At 43.9% G+C, this 19788-nt stretch overlaps 1 protein-coding gene across 1 annotated transcript in view; it reads left to right on the top strand.

The window, feature by feature from the left end:
- MRGPRX2 (MAS related GPR family member X2) overlaps positions 1 to 14287 on the top strand; it is a 28068-nt gene extending 13781 nt beyond the window's left edge. Inside the window, exons 2-3 of the mRNA XM_086385165.1 lie at positions 6046 to 6250; positions 12581 to 14287. Coding sequence (XP_086241291.1) covers positions 6240 to 6250; positions 12581 to 13598 — 1029 coding nt within the window. The 5' untranslated portion in view covers positions 6046 to 6239 and the 3' untranslated portion in view covers positions 13599 to 14287. The remainder of the gene's footprint in view (positions 1 to 6045; positions 6251 to 12580) is intronic.
- The last annotated feature ends 5501 nt before the right edge of the window (positions 14288 to 19788 follow it).

Below are 19788 nucleotides of genomic sequence, written 5' to 3'. Positions count from 1 at the left end.
CACTGGGGTTTTCAGATAGAGAGTTTTAAGACTGCTAGGCTTCATAGGGTTACAGACATAAAAGAGAATTGACAAGGTGAATCAGCATCAAGACCAGGCCAGAAACTGACCAAGCAAATATCGAAACAGAGTCTCAAGCAGATTATCTAGAAACTAATAATATAAAAATTGAATTTAAAATTCAGTGGATGGATTTAAAATCTGTGTCTAATCTTCTGTTTACAGAAGATTAGACACAGAGGAAAAGAGACTAGAAACCTAGAAGATCCACCTGTAGAAATTATCAAGAAGGCAGAAGAAAAGTTATGACCAACCTAGATAGCATATTCAAAAGCAGAGACATTACTTTGCCAACAAAGGTCCATCTAGTCAAGGCTATGGTTTTTCCAGTGGTCATGTATGGATGTGAGAGTTGGACTGTGAAGAAAGCTGAGCGCCAAAGAATTGATGCTTTTGAACTGTGGTGTTGGAGAGGACTCTTGAGAGTTCCTTGGACTGCAAGGAGATCCAACCAGTCCATTCTGAAGGAGATCAGCCCTGGGTGTTCATTGGAAGCAATGATGCTAAAGCTGAAACTCCAGTACTTTGGCCACCTCATGCAAAGAGTTGACTCATTGGAAAAGACTCTGATGCTGGGAGGGATTGGGGGCAGGAGGAAAAGGGGACAATGGACGATGAGATGGCTGGATGGCATCACCGACTCAATGGATGTGAGTTTGAGTGAACTCCGGGAGATGGTGATGGACAGGGAGGCCTGGCGTGCTGGGATTCATGGGGTTCGCAAAGAGTTGGACACGACTGAGCGACTGAACTGAACTGAACTGAACCTAGGAGCCAAACAGACAGAAAACAAGAAAGAGATGTTAAGGGATATGGAGAATAGAAAGAGAAACACTAAAATGTGTTGGATGAAACTTCTAGAAAGAGGTAATAATAAAAATGATTATAAGAGCTAGCAAGTATATAGTATTTACCATGTGTCCCTGTTCTAAAGGAAAGTGAAAGTGAAGTCGCTCAGTCGTGTCCGACTTTGTGACCCCATAGACTGTAGCGTATCAGGCTCCTCTGTCCATGGAATTTTCCAGGCAATAGTACTGGAGTGGATTGCCATTTCCTTCTCCAGCAGCTCTTCTCAACTCAGGGATGGAACCCAGGTCTCCCGCATTGTAGACAGACGCTTTACCATCTGAGCCACCAGACTGTTACGCAATTAACTCACTAATGTTCACGAGAAAACCTTTCTTTTTTACCTTTTCTACCTACTTTTATTTCATTACTAACTCTTTCTTTCTTTCCTATTTTGCATCTCTTATCCTCCATTCCTTGAAATACATTCTTCAGAAGTTCCTTTTGTGAGAGTCTTTGTGGGGTTAATGCCTAGTTAAAAAGAAAGGTAGGTAATAATGTCATCCGCACTTTATAGATGAGGAATAATATCATCCCCACTTCACACATGAGGAAACCGAAACAGAGAAGTTACAACATTTGTCCAAGGTCTCATAGAGACGCCAAGTAGCTTGGCTCCAGAGTTTGTGGTCTCAACTACTATGTAATCTATGAAGAAATAATAGCAGAAAACCATCCAGAAATACTAAATGACAGTAATCTTAAAGTCCAGGAAACATCATAAACCCAAAATGTGATATAAAGAGAAAGCCACTAGACACATTTTGATGACAGTGTACCACATGAGAGAAAAAAGAAAAGCCCTTAGGAAGGAAGAAGGCAGATCACTGAAAGTGATTGGCAACTTGATTGATAGCCAATCTCACAAGAATAACATTGGCAGCCAAAGACAGTGGATCTCCAATGTGCTGGAGGGCAGTGACTGTCACCCTGTGATGCCAGCCTGAAAAAAACCACATCCAGAAAATAAGGGTGAAACAATGACATTTGCAGACAGAAAAAAACTAGGGCATTAACCCCACAAAGACTCTCGTGAAAGGAACTTCTGAAGAATGTATTTCAAGGAATGGAAGATGAGATGCAAAACAGGAAAGAAAGAAAGAGTCAGTCACTCAGTCATGTCCAACTCTTTGCATCCTCATGGTCTGTAGCCCATCAAGCTAATCTGTCCATGGGATTCTCCAGGCAAGAATACTGGAGTAAGTAGCCATTCCGTTCCACTGGGGATCTTCCTGACCCAGGGATCAAAGCCGGGTCTCCTGCATTGCAGACAGATTCTTCACTGCTGAGCCACCAGGGGTGAAATGAGAAGTTGAACAAAAACACACTAGTTTTATGGGGATACATTTGAAGAAACACTCACTATTTAAAACTTTTAATAAATATTTAATGTCTTGGAGGGGAGGAATACTGGAGCACAGTTGACTGGGAGGAAGGGGAGGTTAAAGCTTTTAAGGTCCTGGTGTTGTTCATGAGGAAAGATGGTTGAACAGTTTGTCCACTGCACCAAACAAAGAACAGGGCAAAGCAGGGAATGAGGACTAAGACAGAACCCGCTGGTCAACCCTTGTGTCCAGGTGCAGGGCTCTGACTACAGAGATAGCAGCCTACTTCCAGACAAATTAGAAAAAAACATCTTCTGTAAAGCCAGTGACATTCTAGGCAGTACCAAAGAACTTCATCTTCTGCTCCCATCTTTTGAGAAATCTTTTTCAATGGGAAGGTTTAGAGACCTGTTCCTGCAAAGCTGGTGACTGTGATGACTGTTGGCCAGGCTCCCAGGGTTTCAGCCACGTCTCTAGCCAGCATAGATTTGTAAAGTCTGATAAGCAGCTTCCCTTGGGGGGCCAAGTTTTGCCTGGGAGTGCCAAGCACACAAGAGTGCCACTTTCCTTACTCACTCTCGAAGTGTCAAACTTTAGAATACTTCAAAACGTGAAGGTGAAGATATCTTGGTAGAGTTTCTGTGAACATTCACCATCATGCGTATGACGTTTTTTCTCATGCTTGATTAAGAAACACGGGTTTTGTAGGAACTGAGTTGGTCATTTTCTTACTAGGCTGTGAAAATTCTCTCTTAGTAATGTATCAGAAATACAGACATACACAATAGATAATTTTGCCCAAAATATGCATTATAAATACTTTTCCCCAGTTTGCTGTTTGACTTGCTTACAGTGACCTTTTCCATGAAGAAAAATTATTTTTAATTTTCAATTATTTTTATTATTTCTGAGTTTTGTGTCATGTTTAGGAAAATCTTCCCCAATCCAGAGTTATAAAAGAATTTCCCTGTGGTCACCAAGGGGGAGAGGAGAAGGGAAAGCGATGGACTGGGAATTTGGGATTGATAGATGCAAACTATTACATTTTAAATGGATAAATAACAAGGTCCTAATGTACAGCACAGGGAACTATATTCAATACCTTGTTTAAAACCATAATGGAAAAGAAAACAAAGAAACCGAGTCACTTTGCTGTACAGAAGAGATTGGCACAACATTGTAAACCAACTATAATTCACTTTTTTTTAAAAAAGGACTATTCCTCCCCTACCAATCAGAAAATACCAAAGTATTTATAGTTAAAACAAAATTCTTTGAACACACAGACAAAAATAATTTTCCCATGTCTTCTTCTGACTCTTTTTGCTTCTCTTATTTATATTTAAATACACAATCCATTTTAAAGTTAACTCAGGGAACTCAAACAGGGGCTCCGTATCAACCTAGAGGGGTGGGATGGGGAGGGAGATGAGAGGGAGGCTCAAAAGGGAGGGGATATATGTATACCTACGGCTGATTCATGTTGAGGTTTGATAGAAAACAGCAAAATTCTTTAAAGCAATTATCCATCAATTTAAAAAAAGTTAACAAGGTGTGAATATGAGCTATGGTCCCTAAGGCATTTCACTCTAGATGGCTTCTCAGTTGCCCAGTAACCTTTACTGATTTATTATTTTTATTATTTTATCTCTACCTGCTCCCATTCTAAATGGCCCCTTTATCATATCCTGGATTCCACATGCATGTGTGTTTGATTCCTGAGACTCTCGGTCCTGCTGCCTCAATCTCTCTGCCTATTTTCATGTTAGCACCTCACTGTATTCACCAAGGCTTTCGGGTATGTTCTAATCTGGTAGGGCTGACCAGTCCTCATTTCTTTCTTTTTCTCTCCAGAAGTAGTTGAGGTTTCCTTTGCCTTTTTTCTCACTTTTTTTCATACCTAGGAAAGCTAGTGTTTTCTGTGCAGAAATTTTGTCCCCACTCATCTTTCTGAGCAATCTGTCTTTGTGGTAGCGTCTCAAGATGACTCTCTGAGGTTGTCCAGGTCTCCTATCACACCATTCTCTCCAAAACTCACGTTCTTCCAATTATCCAGCCTCAACATCCACAGGAACCATGCCTGTCGGGATCAGCCAGGACTCCCTATGTCAGTTCTTAGTCTTCATCTTAGTCAATCTCTTGGGGAGGATTGATGCTGTGGCTCACTCGCATGTTCTAGAATAGCCTCTCTGTTCTGTCTCTGGGATACTTTCCTAGCTTACTACTCCTTCAGCAGCTGCTTTTCACTACTGTGTTGGCCGAGTCCTCCTCTTCTTCTGGGTCTCTGGAGGTTGGAGGCCCCAGTGTTGAGTCTCAAACCTCTTCTCCACGAATACTCACTCCCAAGGAGGAGCTCCCCAGCTCCTCTGGAATGTAAGGGGCACAGTCTCGTGCATCACCATCATCACATCTTCAGGCCTGAAACAGTGCCCTGGCACAGCATATGCACACAACAGTGCTGGGTAAATGAATGAATGAGTGAATACACTTCTCTGGTTGCTTTAAATGCTTCATAGTTAAGTTTCCAAAGGAAACCACAAGTAACTCAATGTGGAGGCAGGATGGGCACATGAAAGGAAGTCACAGGAGCTAAGACTGAAAATACTGGCTGGGCTCTGCTGCTGCTAAGTCGCTTCAGTCATGTCCGACTCTGTGCAACCCCATAGACGGCAGCCCACCAGGCTCTGCCATCCCTGGGATTCTCCAGGCAAGAACACTGGAGTGGGTTGCCATTTCCTCCTCCAATGCATGAAAGTGAAAAGTGAAACTGAAGTCGTTCAGTCGTGCCTGACTCCTAGCGACCCCATGGCAGTCTAAAAAAAATCTAGCTGGACTTCCTTGGTGGTGCAGTAGATAAGAATTTGCCTGCCAACCCGGGGACATGAGTTCGATCCCTGGTCAGGGAAGATCTTGCATGCTGTGGAGCAGCTAAGCCCATATGCCACAACTATTGAGTCTGTGCTCTAGAGCCTGGAAGCTGCAACTGCTGATGCCCACATGCCCTAGAGCCCATGCTCTGCAACAGAAGAAACTACCACGATGAGAAGCCTCCACACTGCACCTAGAGAGAAGCCTGCACAGCAACGAAGACCTAGCACAGCCAAAACTAAATACATTATTTCTTTTAAATAAATAAACTATATAGAACTAAAAAGATAAAAGTTTTTTTTTAAACCTTTAATAAAAAAAGAAATACAATCTAGCTAACAAATATCACGATGTAGAGGGAGAAAGGTGACAGAGTACAGGCGGTATGCTAAATTCCTTATCTTTTATAAGGGAACTCAATATACCCTGTTGTTGATATTCATAAATCAAAAATATAAATGTATTTTTTTTTTACTATATAAAGCTATAACATTTAATATCTAAAAGAATTAAGAATGGAAACTGGACCTTGTTTGCTACTGGGAAATGAGATTAGGAGAGATGTTACTTTTCATTTTTGCACCTTAGTCTATGGCCACACAATGCTAAATGCACCCAATCTAGTAATTTTATGCACCTTGGTATCATTTGAAATAAAATTAATGTGCATTCACTACTTCTGTGATTAAGTTTTAAAAGATCAAGTGAGCCAGGCCACGCAGGGCCTTAAATGCCAAGCAAACCGTTCTTTAGCTACAGACGCTCATGTTACTTGGTAGGTCGGCGTCTTGCGCAGGCTCACAGCAAGCAGCAAAAGGCTTTAGGACAGCCCTTCCTCACAGGGAGGGGGACCGAAGACGGCAGGATGGGTACAGAGGCAGAGGTCACTGATTGGAGTCAGGGCAAATAAAAACATCTCGTGAGCTTTCTTGTCTCTCATCTCCAGGACCTCTCATTTGCCAGTTCCCCTCCGGCAGGAAATCGCAGGGCCTTTCGGCATCTTGCTGAGCCTCCCTCGGCCACCAGGCTTCTCTCCTGCTCCTGCAGGCAGCCACACATCAGAGGGTGAAAAGCATTGTCTGCCGTGTGTCAATCCCAGCAAAGCTATTTCTTTTCTACTCACTACCTCCAGCAAGAAGAATGGCGTCAAGGTAAGAATTTGCTCAAGAACTATCTCCAATCAAAGGCAGATTTGTCTCCTCTTGAGTCCACACTCTCATGAGTTCATGTTGGGGTAGGGCAGGCAGGGGGCACAGGCATCCATCAGCAACAGTCAGGAGACAGGAAGCTCCCAGTGGAAGCTTTGGCTGCTGGTAGCTTGAACTGTGGGAGAGCCCAACAGGGTCAAGCAGGTTCTTCCTGCTTCTGTTCCACTTCCCTATACGCTGGTCTTCTCTCCAAACATTCAAATCTGTTTATGAAGAGAACTATTTTGTGAATTCTAATTTAGGGAGGGAGGTGGCACGTGGGCATTGAAAAGTTAAATTGCGGCTGATAACCTCAGGCATCACTGATTTGCTTGCTGCTGCTGCTGCTGCTAAGTCAGTTTAGTCGTGTCCGACTCTGCGAGCCCAGAGACGGCAGCCCACCAGGCTCCCCCGTCCCTGGGATTCTCCAGGCAAGAACACTGGAGTAGGTTGCCATTTCCTTCTCCAGTGCATGAAAGTGAAAAGTGAAAGTGAAGTTGCTCAGTTCTGTCTGACTCCTAGTGACCCCATGGACCGCAGCCTACCAGGCTCCTCTGCCCATGGGATTTGCCAGGCAAGAGTACTGGAGTGGGTGCCATTGCCTTCTCCGGATTTGCTTGCTAGTCAATGTTATTTTATTTTGTTTGTTTTGTTTCTTGTATCCTGGTATCTGGCCTTATCCCAGCAGAAAATACAGGGCATAATCTATGATGGTAATTTAGGAGAATTTAACACAAGTGGGCACAGCTAAGGGATATTTCTAAAGGACGCTGAACCCCACCCCCCACCCCCAACCAAGACCAAGTCTTCATAGGGAGCTGTTACTATTGCTGGGCCTGATGGGGAAAAGGAAGAAGCTACCAGAACCCAGGGGGGGCTCTGGCTGGAGCTGTAGTTGTCACTGTGGTTTTAGGAAAGGGCCACCAGACAGGGGCTATGTCCTCAAGTAGCATAACACTGCCAACTTCCATCTCACAGCCTGGCGGGGAGGCAGCCAGGGAGCTCAAAACCCCAATCACTCTCTTCTGCCTCCTCACTCTCCAGCCTCCTGTCAGCATGGCCCTTTCACTGGAAGCAAACGGGAGGCAGAGAGAGGGAGGCCATCAGCTAGGCACTGATACATCTCCTCCCGGAATGCAGAGATGGGTACAGAGGAAGGAAGGGGGACGATGGCCAAGGGTGAAAACCTGTCTCTCCCAAGGCCTCCTCACGGTCCCGGGACTGGGTCAGTTTCTCATTGTATCTCCTCAGTTTGTTTCTTTGACTGTTGGCTTGCACCTCTATTTAGTGTCACTTCTTTGGAATAATCTCTCACCATCATCAGAGATCGGCTTCCCGGGTGGTGCTCCCTATCTGTCAGTAAGGAATTCACCTGCCAGTGCAGGAGACACAAGAGACACGGGTTCGATCCCTGGGTCAGGAAGGAGGGCACAGCAACCCACTCCAGTATTCTTGCCTGGAAAATTCCATGGACAGAGGAGCCTGGCAGGTTACAGTCCATGGGGTCACAAACAGTCAGACACGACTGAAGTGACTTAGCATGCACATATCATCAGAAATGCCTTGAGAATGTATTCATTGGGTTTTTATTTTGAGGTAGGGGTACACAGGCACTTATAAGTATTGAGTTGGCCAAAACATTCGTTCAGGTTTTCCATACCATCTTATGGAAAAACTCTAATGAACCTTTTGGCCAACCCAGTATTTTCAGTTTGCAATTTCGGTTTCTCTAGAGAAAAATCCATAATAAGAGTGACTTAACCTGTGTCCACCACAGAGAGCTAGGCACTGGGCACACACCAATGCATGGAGAAAAGCATTGTCTGTCCTTACAAAGCTCACACATGGGGCCCTTTCTAGCTCAAGAGGCCTCCTGACCCACTCACACCTGTCATAGCAAGAGCTCTTCATGACCCTAAATCATGATCTCCTTTCTTCCTAGGGGGTGCATTCCTCTTAGTCACAACGATGGCCCCCACAGCATGACTTCCTGGCCCTAGAAGGTTATTTCAGTCCCAGACAGAAGGAACGCTGAGCTCAGAGTCCTTTGGTCACCCTCACATAATTTGTCCATACTTTTCTCCTCCTGCCTCTCTGCGGACATGACATGGCCTGGGAGGCTGACTGGAGGGGACATTCTCATGTCATTAGAGGGTCGTGTTGCAGTAGAGAGAGCCCAGGCAATAGAGTCAGAGAGTTGCTGTTGTTGTTCAGTCGCTAAGTTGTGTCCGACTCTTTCCGACCCCATGGACTGCAGCACATCAGGCTTCCCTGCCCTTCGCTATCTCCCTGAGTTTGCTCAAACTCATGTCCATTGAGTTGGTGATTGCTAACTAGCCAGCTCATCCTCTGCCACCCCTTTGTCTTTTTGCCTTCAGCCTTCCCCAGCATCAGGGTCTTTCCAGTGAGGCAGTTCTTCGCATCCGGGGGCCAAAGTATTGGAGTTTCAGCTTCAACATCAGTCCTTCCAGTGAATATACAGCGTTGATTTCCTTTAGGATTGACTGGTTTGATCTCCTTGCTGTCTGAGAGACTCTCAAGAGTCTTCTCCAACACCACAGTTCAAAAGCATCAATTTTTTGGCACTCAGCCTTCTTTATGGTCCAACTCTCACATCCATATGTGACTACTGGAAAGACCATAGCTTTGAGTATATGGACCTCTGTCAGCAAATTGATGTCTCTGTTTTTTAATATGATGTCTAGGTTGGTCATAGCTTTTTTCCAAGGAGCAAATGTCTTTTAGTTTCCTGGCTGAAGTCACCATCTGCAGTGATTTTGGAGCCCAAGAAAAGAAAAATCTGTCACTGCTTCCACTTTTTCCCCTTCTGTTTGCCATGAAGTGATAGGGCCAGATGCTATTATCTTAGTTTTTTGAATGCTGAGTTTTAAGTCAGCTTTTTCACTCTCCTTCTTTACCCTCATCAAGAGGTTCTTTAGTTCCTCTTCACTTTCTGCCATTAGAGTGGTATCATTTGCATATTTGAGGTTGTTGATATTTCTCCTGACAATCTTGATTCCAGCTTGTGCTTCATCCAGCCCAGCGTTTCACATGATGTACTTTGCTTAAGTTAAATAAGCAAGGTGACAATATACAGCTCTGTTGTACTCCTTTCTCAATTTTAAACCAATCACCTGTTCCATGTCTGGTTCTAACTATTGCTTCTTGACCTGCATACAGGTTTCTCAGGAGGCAGGTAAGGTGGTCTGGTATTCCCATCGCTAAGAATTTTCCACAGTTTGTTGTGATCCACACAGTCAAAGGCTTTCATGTAATCAACGAAGCACAAGTAGATGTTTTTCTCAAATTCCCTTGCTTTCTCTATGATCCAGCGAATGTTGGTAATTGGTCTCTGGTTCCTCTGTATTTTCTAAACCTTGTACATCTGGAAGTTCTCGGTTGTGTACTGTGGAAGCCTAGCTTGAAGGATTTTAAGCATAACCTTACTAGCATGTGAAATGAGCACAATTGTGCGGTAGTTTGAGCATTCTTTGGCACTGTCCTTCTTTGGGATTGGAATGAAAACTGACCTTTTCCAGTCCTGTGGCCACTGCTGAGTTTTCCAAATTTGCTGGCATATTAAGTGCAGCACTTTAACAGCATCATCTTTTAGGATTTGAAATAGCTCAGCTGGAATTCCATCACCTCCACTAGCTTTGTTCATAGTAATGCTTCCTGAGCTCCACTTGACTTCACACTCCAGGATGTCTGGCTCTAGGTGACTGACCACACCAGCATGGTTATCTGGGTCATTAAGCTGTTTTTTGTACAGTTCTTTTGTGTATTCCTGCCATGTCTTCTTAGTCTCTTCTGCTTCTGTTAGGTCCTTACTGTTTCTGTTCTTTATCATGCCCATCACTGCATGAAATGTTCCCTTGATGTCTCTAATTTTCTTGAAGAGATCTGTAATCTTTTCCATTCTATTGTTTTTCTCTATTTCTTTGAATTTTTCATTTAAGGCCTCCTTTCTATTCTCTGGAATTCTGCATTCAGTTGGGTATATCTCTCCCTTTCTCTCTTGCCTTTCACTTCTCTCCTTTCCTCAGATACTTGTAAGGCCTCCTCAGACAACCATTCTGCCTTCTTGCATTTCTTTTTCTTTGGGATGGTTTTGGTCACTGATTCCTGTTCAGTTCAGTTCAGTCGCTCAGTTGTGTCCGACTCTTCGCGACCCCATGAATCGCAGCACACCAGGCCTCCCTGTCCATCACCAACTCCCGGAGTTCACTCAGACTCATGTCCATTGAGTCAGTGATGCCATCCAGCCATCTCATCCTCTGTCATCCCCTTCTCCTCCTGCCCCCAATCCCTCCCAGCATCAGAGTCTTTTCTAATAAGTTAACTCTTCGCATGAGGTGGCCAGAGTACTGGAGTTTCAGCTTTAGCATCATTCCTTCCAAAGAAATCCCAGGGCTGATCTCCTTCAGAATGGACTGGTTGGATCTCCTTGCAGGCCAAGGGACTCTCAAGAGTCTTCTCCAACACCACAATTCAAAAGCATCAATTCTTCGGCGCTCAGCTTTCTTCACAGTCCAACTCTCACATCCATACATGACCACAGGAAAAACCATAGCCTTGACTAGATGGACCTTTGTTGGCAAAGTAATGTCTCTGATTTTTAATATGCTATCTAGGTTGGTCATAACTTTCCTTCCAAGGAGTAAGCGTCTTTTAATTTCATGGCTGCAGTCACCATCTGCAGTGATTTTGGAGCCCAGACAAATAAAGTCTGACACTGTTTCCACTGTTTCCCCGTCTATTTCCCATGAAGTGATGGGACCAGATGCCATGATCTTCGTTTTCTGAATGTTGAGTCTTAAGCCAACTTTTTCACTCTCCACTTTCACTTTCATCAAGAGGCTTTTGAGTTCCTCTTCACTTTCTGCCATAAGGGTGGTGTCATCTGCATATCTGAGGTTATTGATGTTTCTCCCGGCAATCTTGATTCCAGCTTCCGCTTCTTCCAGCCCAGCGTTTCTTATGATGTACTCTGCATAGAACTTAAATAAGCAGGGTGACAATATACAGCCTTGACGTACTCCTTTTCCTATTTGGAACCAGTCTGTTGTTTCATGTCCAGTTCTAACTGTTGCTTCCTGACCTGCATACAAATTTCTCAAGAGGCAGGTCAGGTGGTCTGATAGTCCCATCTCTTTCAGAATTTTCCACAGTTTATTGTGATCCACACAGTCAAAGGCTTTGGCATAGTCAATAAAGCAGAAATAGATGTTTTTCTGGAACTCTCTTGCTTTTTCCATGATCCAGCAGATGTTGGCAATTTGGTCTCTGGCTCCTCTGCCTTTTCTAAAACCAGCTTGAACATCAGGAAGTTCACGGTTCACGTATTGCTGAAGCCTGGCTTGGAGAATTTTGAGCATTACTTTACTAGCATGTGAGATGAGTGCAATTTGTGCGGTAGTTTGAGCATTCTTTGGCATTGCTTTTCTTTGGGATTGGAATGAAAACTGACCTTTTCCAGTCCTATGGCCACTGCTGAGTTTTCCAGATGTGCTGGCATATTGAGTGCAGCACTTGCACAGCATCATCTGTCAGGATTTGAAATAGCTCAGCTGGAATTCCATCACCTCCACTAGCTTTGTTTGTAGTGATGCTTCCTAAGGCCCACTTGACTTCACATTCCAGAATGTCTGGCTTTAGGTGAGTGATCACACCATCGTGATTATCTGGGTCATGAAGCTTTTTTTGTACAGTTCTTCTGTGTATTCTTGCCACCTCTTCTTAATATCTTCTGCTTCTGTTAGGTCCATACCATTTCTGTCCTTTATCCAGCCCATCTTTGCATGAAATGTTCCCTTGGTATCTCTAATTTTCTTAAAGAGATCTCTGGTCTTTCCCATTCTGTTGTTTTCCTCTATTTCTTTGCACTGATCCCTGTACACTGTTACAAACCTCCGTCCATAGTTCTTCACACACTTTATCAGATCTGATCCCTTGAATCTGTTCATGACCTCCACTGTATAATCATAAGAGATTTGATTTAGGTCATACCTGAATGGTCTAGTGGTTTGCCTTACTTTCTTTAGCTTAAGCCTGAATTTTGCAATGAAGAGCTCATGATCTAAGCCATAGTCAGCTCCAGGTATTGTTTCTGAGTCAGAACTGGGTTTAAATATTCCAGGTCTCCAGGGCTCTGTGGACTGCAGTAAGTATCTGAATCTCTGCAAGCCTCCAGTTCCCTCCTCTGTGACACAGGGACAGTAACTCCCACCTAGCAGGGTGGCTGTGAGAATGGATGATCACACGGCAGGTGCTTTCACATCTTTGTGTTCCCAGGAACACCAGCGGAGGGTTTCTGAGCTTGGATCCAACCATCACAGCCTGGGAGACAGAATTCACACTTATGAATCACACTGGTGAGGACCATCCTCAAACTTTCAGCACGGTGACCATGACCCTGTTCGTCCTGACGGCCATCATTGCCCTGGGAGGACTGGCAGGAAACGCGGTTGTGCTCTGGCTCCTGGGCTTTCACTTGCGCAGGAATGCCTTCACCGTCTACATCCTCAACCTGGCGGCAGCCGACTTCCTGTGCCTCTGCTGCCAAGTTATAGATTCCCTGGAGGCCCTCATCGCCTGCTGCAGCGCCAGCTCCATCCCCAGCTTTTTCACCTCTGTGATGACCTTCGCCTACCTGGCGGGCCTGAGCTTGCTCAGCGCCATTAGCACCGAGCGCTGTGTGTCTGTCCTGTGCCCCGTCTGGTACCGCTGCCACCGCCCCACACACTTATCAGCCATCGTGTGCACCGTGCTCTGGGCCCTGGCCCTGCTGCTGAGTATCCTGGAGGGGAAATACTGTGGCTTCCTCTTAACGGATTTTAGCCATCTTTGGTGTCAGGTGTTTGATTTCATCGCTGCCGGGTGGATGATGTTCTTATTTGGGCTCCTTGCTGGGTCCAGCCTGGCCCTGCTGCTCAGGATCCTGTTTAAGTCCCAGTACATACAGCTGACCAGGCTCTATGTGACCGTTGGGCTCACAGTGCTGGCCTTCCTGCTCTGTGGCCTGCCCTACGGCATCCTCTGGTTCCTCTTAATCTGGATTCAGGATGATTTGTTTGCCATCCCCTGTCACAACTGCCTGGTTGTCTTTGGTTTGTCCTGCATCAACAGCTCCATCAATCCCATCATTTACTTCTTCGTGGGCTCCTTCAGGCAAAGGCAAACAAAGAAGCGAGGGCGGCAGACCCTCAAGGTGGTGCTCCAGCGGGCCTTGGAGGACATATCAGAAGTGGGTGAAAGCGAAGGCTCCCTTCCTCAGGCAACCCTGGAGCTGAGAAACAGTCTGGTGTCCTGATTCAGAGTCTCTGCCTTGGTCAGACACACTATGGCTTTGAGCGACAACTTTCTCTCTATTACTTCGGGAGGATCTCTTAGGTTCTCTCAGCCTCTGGACCCACGCTGACTGTAAAACGGTTTAACAAATCATCTGGGTGGTGAGGATTAAGGGAGACGGTGCCTGTCACCCAAGCACTGCGTGCAGTGTCTTCCAGACTGTCTTACCCAGGGGTCTTCACCCCACCCCACGGGAGCTTCGCCAGCTCTGGGTTCCAGGACTGTTTCCACTTATGAAGAATCCCACCTTCATCAGAAGTTGAACGCAGTGCACGAAAGGTCTTAAATTTCTTTGGTCACTGCACTTGGTAGGGATTAAATATGACATTTTTGACCAGTTTCTTACAATCTGTTACTTTCTTACAATCAGTTTTTATACAATGAAAAGAATTCAATTTCCATCCAGCCCCAAAGAGTAGTCTTTGATTTTGCCAGGCCTCAGAATGACTCCCAAACTGAATAAATGTTTAATGAATAAATGACTTAATGAATGAAAAAAAATGATGAATTTTTAAGTCCAGCCTGTGCTAAATCTCCATTTACCAGATTTGAATCCCATCTTTAAGTTTGTTGCTTTCACCATTTTCAACTTTTTCAAGCATGAAGTTTTATAACCAGATAAATCAATAATAAAGCATATCTGAGGTTTGAGGTGGGTCATCTTCCTGTGGTTTCCTTCTACTTACCATCCAGCAGAATCCGACACGCACACCTTCTCACTCCTATTCCTTCATCTTTGCCCTGGAGCTCACTAATCCTTCCTGCACGTTTCCAATGTGTCTTAACTAGACTCTGTTCTCCGAGAACAGGATCTGTGTCAGATTTACCTCCTATTTCAAAGAGCTCACAGCACTGATTTTAGGAATCTAGTTACACACAAAATATTTTTGTTACCTGTTCTATAAAAATAAACTATTAAGCTTCAACATTGCATCTTTCAATAATTATTAACTGAAGTATAATTAAGACAGAGTGATTGCACAGATCATTAGTGGATACAGTTCAATGAGTTTGGCAATAATACACACCCATGTGATTGACATAGATACACTTCAATATATATAAAGTAGATAACTAATAAGTATAGGGAACTCAATACTCTGCAATGATCTATATGGGAAAAGAATCTAAAAAAGAGGGGCTATACACACATGCATAACTGATTCACTTTTCTGTACAGCAGGAACTAACACAATATTGTAAATCAACTATACTCCAATAAAAAAAATTTTAATAAATAAATATGCACCAGGTAACAAAAAGCTCCCATCAAAACATAACACATTTCCATCACCTCTGAAAGATCCCTCGTGTCCCTGCCCCAGAGGCAACCATCGTGTCTACTTCTGTCGCCAAAGATTACTTTTGCCTGAACTTTGACTCATACAATGCACTTTCTTGTTCCTGCCTTCCTTCACTCAGCGTAACATACGGGGGATTTACTTATGACATTGCATTGCACATACCCGTAGTTTGTCTCCTTCGGATTGGATGGGTGTCTACAGTTTATTTTCATATTGATAGATCTTTATGGAGTATTACACTTTTGACTATTGTGAATAAAGCTGCTGTGAATGTCCTTATTCAAATCCTTTTTGGGACAGAAGTTTTCATTTCTCTCGGGCAAATAACCTGAACTGAAATTGCTGGGTCTCATGCAGCAACTTTATGAGAAACTGTCGAACTCTTCTTAAGTGGTTGCGCTATTTCCCTTCCCCACCAGAGATGTGTGGAAGTTCCCGTTCTTGTGCACGCTTCCTGATAAACATGGTGCTACCAGTCTTTGGAGTTTCAGCCATTCAGATGAGTATGACATGGTATCTCTTTATGTTTTAATTTGCAGTTCCCAAATGACTTAAGAAATTGAACATCTTTTCATGTGCTTATTGACTACTTGTTTTGAAGTGTCTGTTTACCTTTTGCCCATTTTCATTAAGTGTTTCCCTTTTTCAATATTTGTAGGAGTTTCTATGTGCTGAATATGAGTCCTTTGTGAGTTATGCATATTATAAATATTTATCCAGTTGGTTTTGCCTATAATAGATTTTATATTTCAAAGCACATTTAAATTTATAGAAGAATTTTGCAGAAAGTAAAGGGGGTTCCCACATCCTCCCTCTCCCCATCCCACTCCCCCACAGAGTTTCTCCTTTTACCAACATTTTCCATTAATGAGGCACATTTACTGAAACTTATGAGCTAATAGTATTAACTGAATTCCATAGTTTATATTCAGTTCAGTCCAGTTCAGTGGCTTAGTCGTGTCCAACTCTTTGCAACCCCATGAATCACAGCACGCCAGGCCTCCCTGTCCATCACGTACTCCTGGAGTTCACCCAAACTCACGTGCATTGAGTTGATGATGCCATCCAGCCATCTCATCCTCTGTCGTCCCCTTCTCCTCCTGCCCCCAATTGCTCCCAGCATCAGGGTCTTTTCCAATGAGTCAACTCTTCGCATGAGGTGGCCAAAGTATTAGGGTTCAATCTTTGTGTTATAAAGGTCAATGGGTTTTACAAATGCAGAATATCATGCATCTACCATTTGAGTATCATACAGAATACCTTCTCGGTCTCCAAAATGAATACATAGAACATTTATCACAGTTATTTTAAATTCTCACTCTGACAATTCCTCACATCTCAGTCAGATTCTAAATTCTTATATAGAGAATCTTACATGGAGTATTATATGTGGAATCAACTGAGTCTATTATTAATGCTGATAAATTAGAAATATATGTTTACTCTTCAAATGTATAACCATTACTAAGAGACAGGAGAAGGATTGAACCAAATGGTGAGTAACATCTCATGGGAGGTCATGACTCAGAAAACTCCACACTCATTTGCCAGCAGGTCCCTATACAGGAAATCACGGGATGGTACAGCATCCTTGATAAGTCTCATTTGGGTACCAGGCTTCACCCTTCCTCCTGCTGGCACCTCTCCAAGGCAGAGAAGTATCCTCTAGAGACTGTCAATCCCATGAGACTTTTCCCTTCAGCATGGGCCAGCTTGGCAATTCCAACAAGAAGAAAGGAGGAAAGGTACCTTTATCGAGTATTTATTTCCAAAGCCACTGTTGGGTTTTTCCTCTTAGTGCCTAATCACTAACTCTACCTGGGGTGGAATATTCAGGAAGCCATGGTGGCAGGGGTGGGGGGTGGGGGTGGGGTTAACAGAAAAGGGCAGGAGACAGGAAGCTTCCTCCTGGCAACTTTGGAGACTGTCAGGCTTGACCTTGAAGATCTGAACTGATGAATCAATATGGTTCCCCTTGATGAATCAAGACCTTATCCCCATTCTCCTGTCCTTCTCAACCACTCAAATGTCCTATCACCGTGAGAAATCTGCTTTTGTCCTTAATTCAGAGAGCAAGATAGAGCACATGCATGCATCCCAAAACTCAAGTTATGAGAAAAACCCAGGCATTTGTTTTACTTCCTTTTCGAATGTGCTTTTCCTTTCTGTAGCTCCCAGGCTTCCAGCAGACAACAGATGGCCTAATATGTGATGGTTAAAAAGAGTTTAATTAAGGGACAGTTTACTAATCTGAGCAGGTTAGGGAAAGTTACATGGGACAATGACCTCTTTCCATTGGGGAAAGTAAAAGAAGGGAGACTTAACATCACTAGGCTAGATAGACAAGGGAAGAAGATGTTACCAGAACTCAGGGAGGGCTCTAGCTATAGCTGTCATTGTGACTCTCTGAAAGGGCCACCAGACAGGGGGTCCATCCCTGAAAGTAGAGTTAGACCACCACTGCTGATGCTACCTGGCAGGAAAAAGCCAGGATGCTTAAAAAAAAAAAAATCCCCCGATTGCTTTCCTCCTTCCCTCCAATCACCTGTCAATGTCTCCCTTTCACTGAGAGCATCCAGGAGCCAGAAGGAGAGGGAGGCCATCATGAGACACAGAGATGTCTTCTCCCAGGACAGAGAGAAGGGAAAAGATGGAAAACAGATTTGATGACAAGTCTTACAGCCTCCTCACAGTTGCTATTTCCTGGAACCTTCTCTATCTCAGCATGATTAGATCAATCTCTCATTGTATCTCACATTGTATTTTGTTTCTTTGCTTCATTGTACTTTGTTTCTTTGACTGCTTGCCTGTTTGCATCCCTATCTGGTATCACTTGTTTAGATTAATCTCTCACTATCATCATGAACTCCTTAAGCATGAAATGCAGACTTTTTTAAAGGATTTTTAAAGTATTTTAAGTTTGTGATTTGGGCTTCTCTAGAAAGAAATTCATTATAAAAGTGACTCAGGGACTTCCCTGGTGGTCCAGTGGTTAAGACTCTGAGCTTCCAATACAGGGACATGGGTTCAGTCCCTGGTCTGGGAATTAAGATACTGCATGCCACACATTGCAGCAAAAAAAAAAAAAAAAAAAGAGTGACTCAAACAAGAAAGAAGTTACTATTAATGGGACTGGACTGATGCCTTCAAGGCCTTCAGTTCAGTTCAGTTCAGTCACTCAGTGGTGTCCGACTCTTTGCGACCCCATGAATCACAGTATGCCAGGCCTCCCTGTCCATCACCAACTCCTGGAGTTCACTCAAACTCATGTCCATCGAGTCGGTGATGCCATCCAGTCATCTCATCCTCTGTCATCCCCTTCTCCTCCTGCCCCCAATCCCTCCCAGCATCAGGGTCTTTTCCAATGAGTCAACTCTTCGCATGAGTTGGCCAAAATACTGGAGTTTCACTTCAACATCAGTCCTTCCAATGAACACCTAGGACTGATCTCCTTTAGAATGGACTGGTTGGATCTCCTTGCAGTCCAAGGCACTCTCAAGAGTCTTCTCCAACACCACAGTTCAAAGGCATCAATTCTTCGGTGCACAGCTTTCTTCACAGTCCAACTCTCACATCCATACATGACCACTGGAAAAACCATAGCCTTGACTAGATGGACCTTTGTTGGCAAAGTAATATATCGGCTTTTCAGTATGCCATCTAGGTTGGTCATAACTTTCCTTCCAAGGAGTAAGCGTCTTCCAACTTCATGGCTGCAATCACCATCTGCAGTGATTTTGGAGCCCCAAAAAAATAAAGTCTGACACTGTTTCCACTGTTTCCCCGTCTATTTCCCATGAAGTGATGGGACCAGATGCCATGATCTTTGTTTTCTGAATGTAGAGCTTTAAGCCAACTTTTTCACTCTCCTCTTTCACCTTCATCAAGAGGCTCTTTAGTTCCTCTTCACTTTCTACCATAAGGGTGGTGTCATCTGCTTATCTGAGGTTATTGATATTTCTCCCGGCAATCTTGATTCCAGCTTGTGCTTCTTCCAGCCCAGCGTTTCTCATGATGTACTCTGCATATAAGTTAAATAAGCAGGGTGACAATATACAGCCTTGATGTACTCCTTTTCCTATTTGGAACCAGTCTGTTGTTCCATGTCCAGTTCTAACTGTTGCTTCCTGACCTGCATACAAATTTCTCAAGAGGCAGGTCAGGTGGTCTGGTATTCCCATCTCTTTCAGAATTTTCCACAGTTTACTGTAATCCACACAATCAAAGGCTTTGGCATAGTCAATAAAGCAGAAATAGATGTTTTTCTGGAACTCTCTTGCTTTTTTGATGATCCAGCGGATGTTGGCAATTTGATCTCTGGCTCCTCTGCCTTTTCTAAAACCAGCTTGAACGTCAGGAAGTACACGGTTCATGTATTGCTGAAGCCTGTCTTGGAGAATTTTGAGCATTACTTTACTAGCGTGTGAGATGAGTGCAATTGTGCGGTAGTTTGAGCATTCTTTGGCATTGCCTTTCTTTGGGATTGGAATGAAAACTGACCTTTTCCAGCCCTGTGGCCACTGCTGAGTTTTCCAAATTTGCTGGCATATTGAGTACAGCACTTTCACAGCATCATCTTTCAGGATTTGAAATAGCTCAACTGGAATTCCATTACCTCCATAGCTTTGTTCGTAGTGATACTTTCTAAGGCCCATTTGACTTCACATTCCAGGATGTCTGACTCTAGGTGAGTGATGACACCATCTTGATTACCTGGGTTGTGAAGCTCTGTTTTGTACAATTCTTCTGTGTATTCTTGCCATCTCTTCTTAATATCTTCTGCTTCTGTTAGGTCCATACCATTTCTGTCCTTTATTGAGCCCATCTTTGCATGAAATGTTCCCTTGG

Source organism: Bos grunniens, chromosome 29 (assembly GCF_055505025.1).
Source record: "Bos grunniens cultivar Pamir isolate PY7600 chromosome 29, Bosgru_T2T1.0, whole genome shotgun sequence".
NCBI classification, from domain to species: Eukaryota; Metazoa; Chordata; class Mammalia; order Artiodactyla; family Bovidae; genus Bos; species Bos grunniens.
The sequence above is the reverse complement of the archived record's forward strand: the minus strand, read 5'-3'. Positions and strand labels throughout refer to the sequence as shown.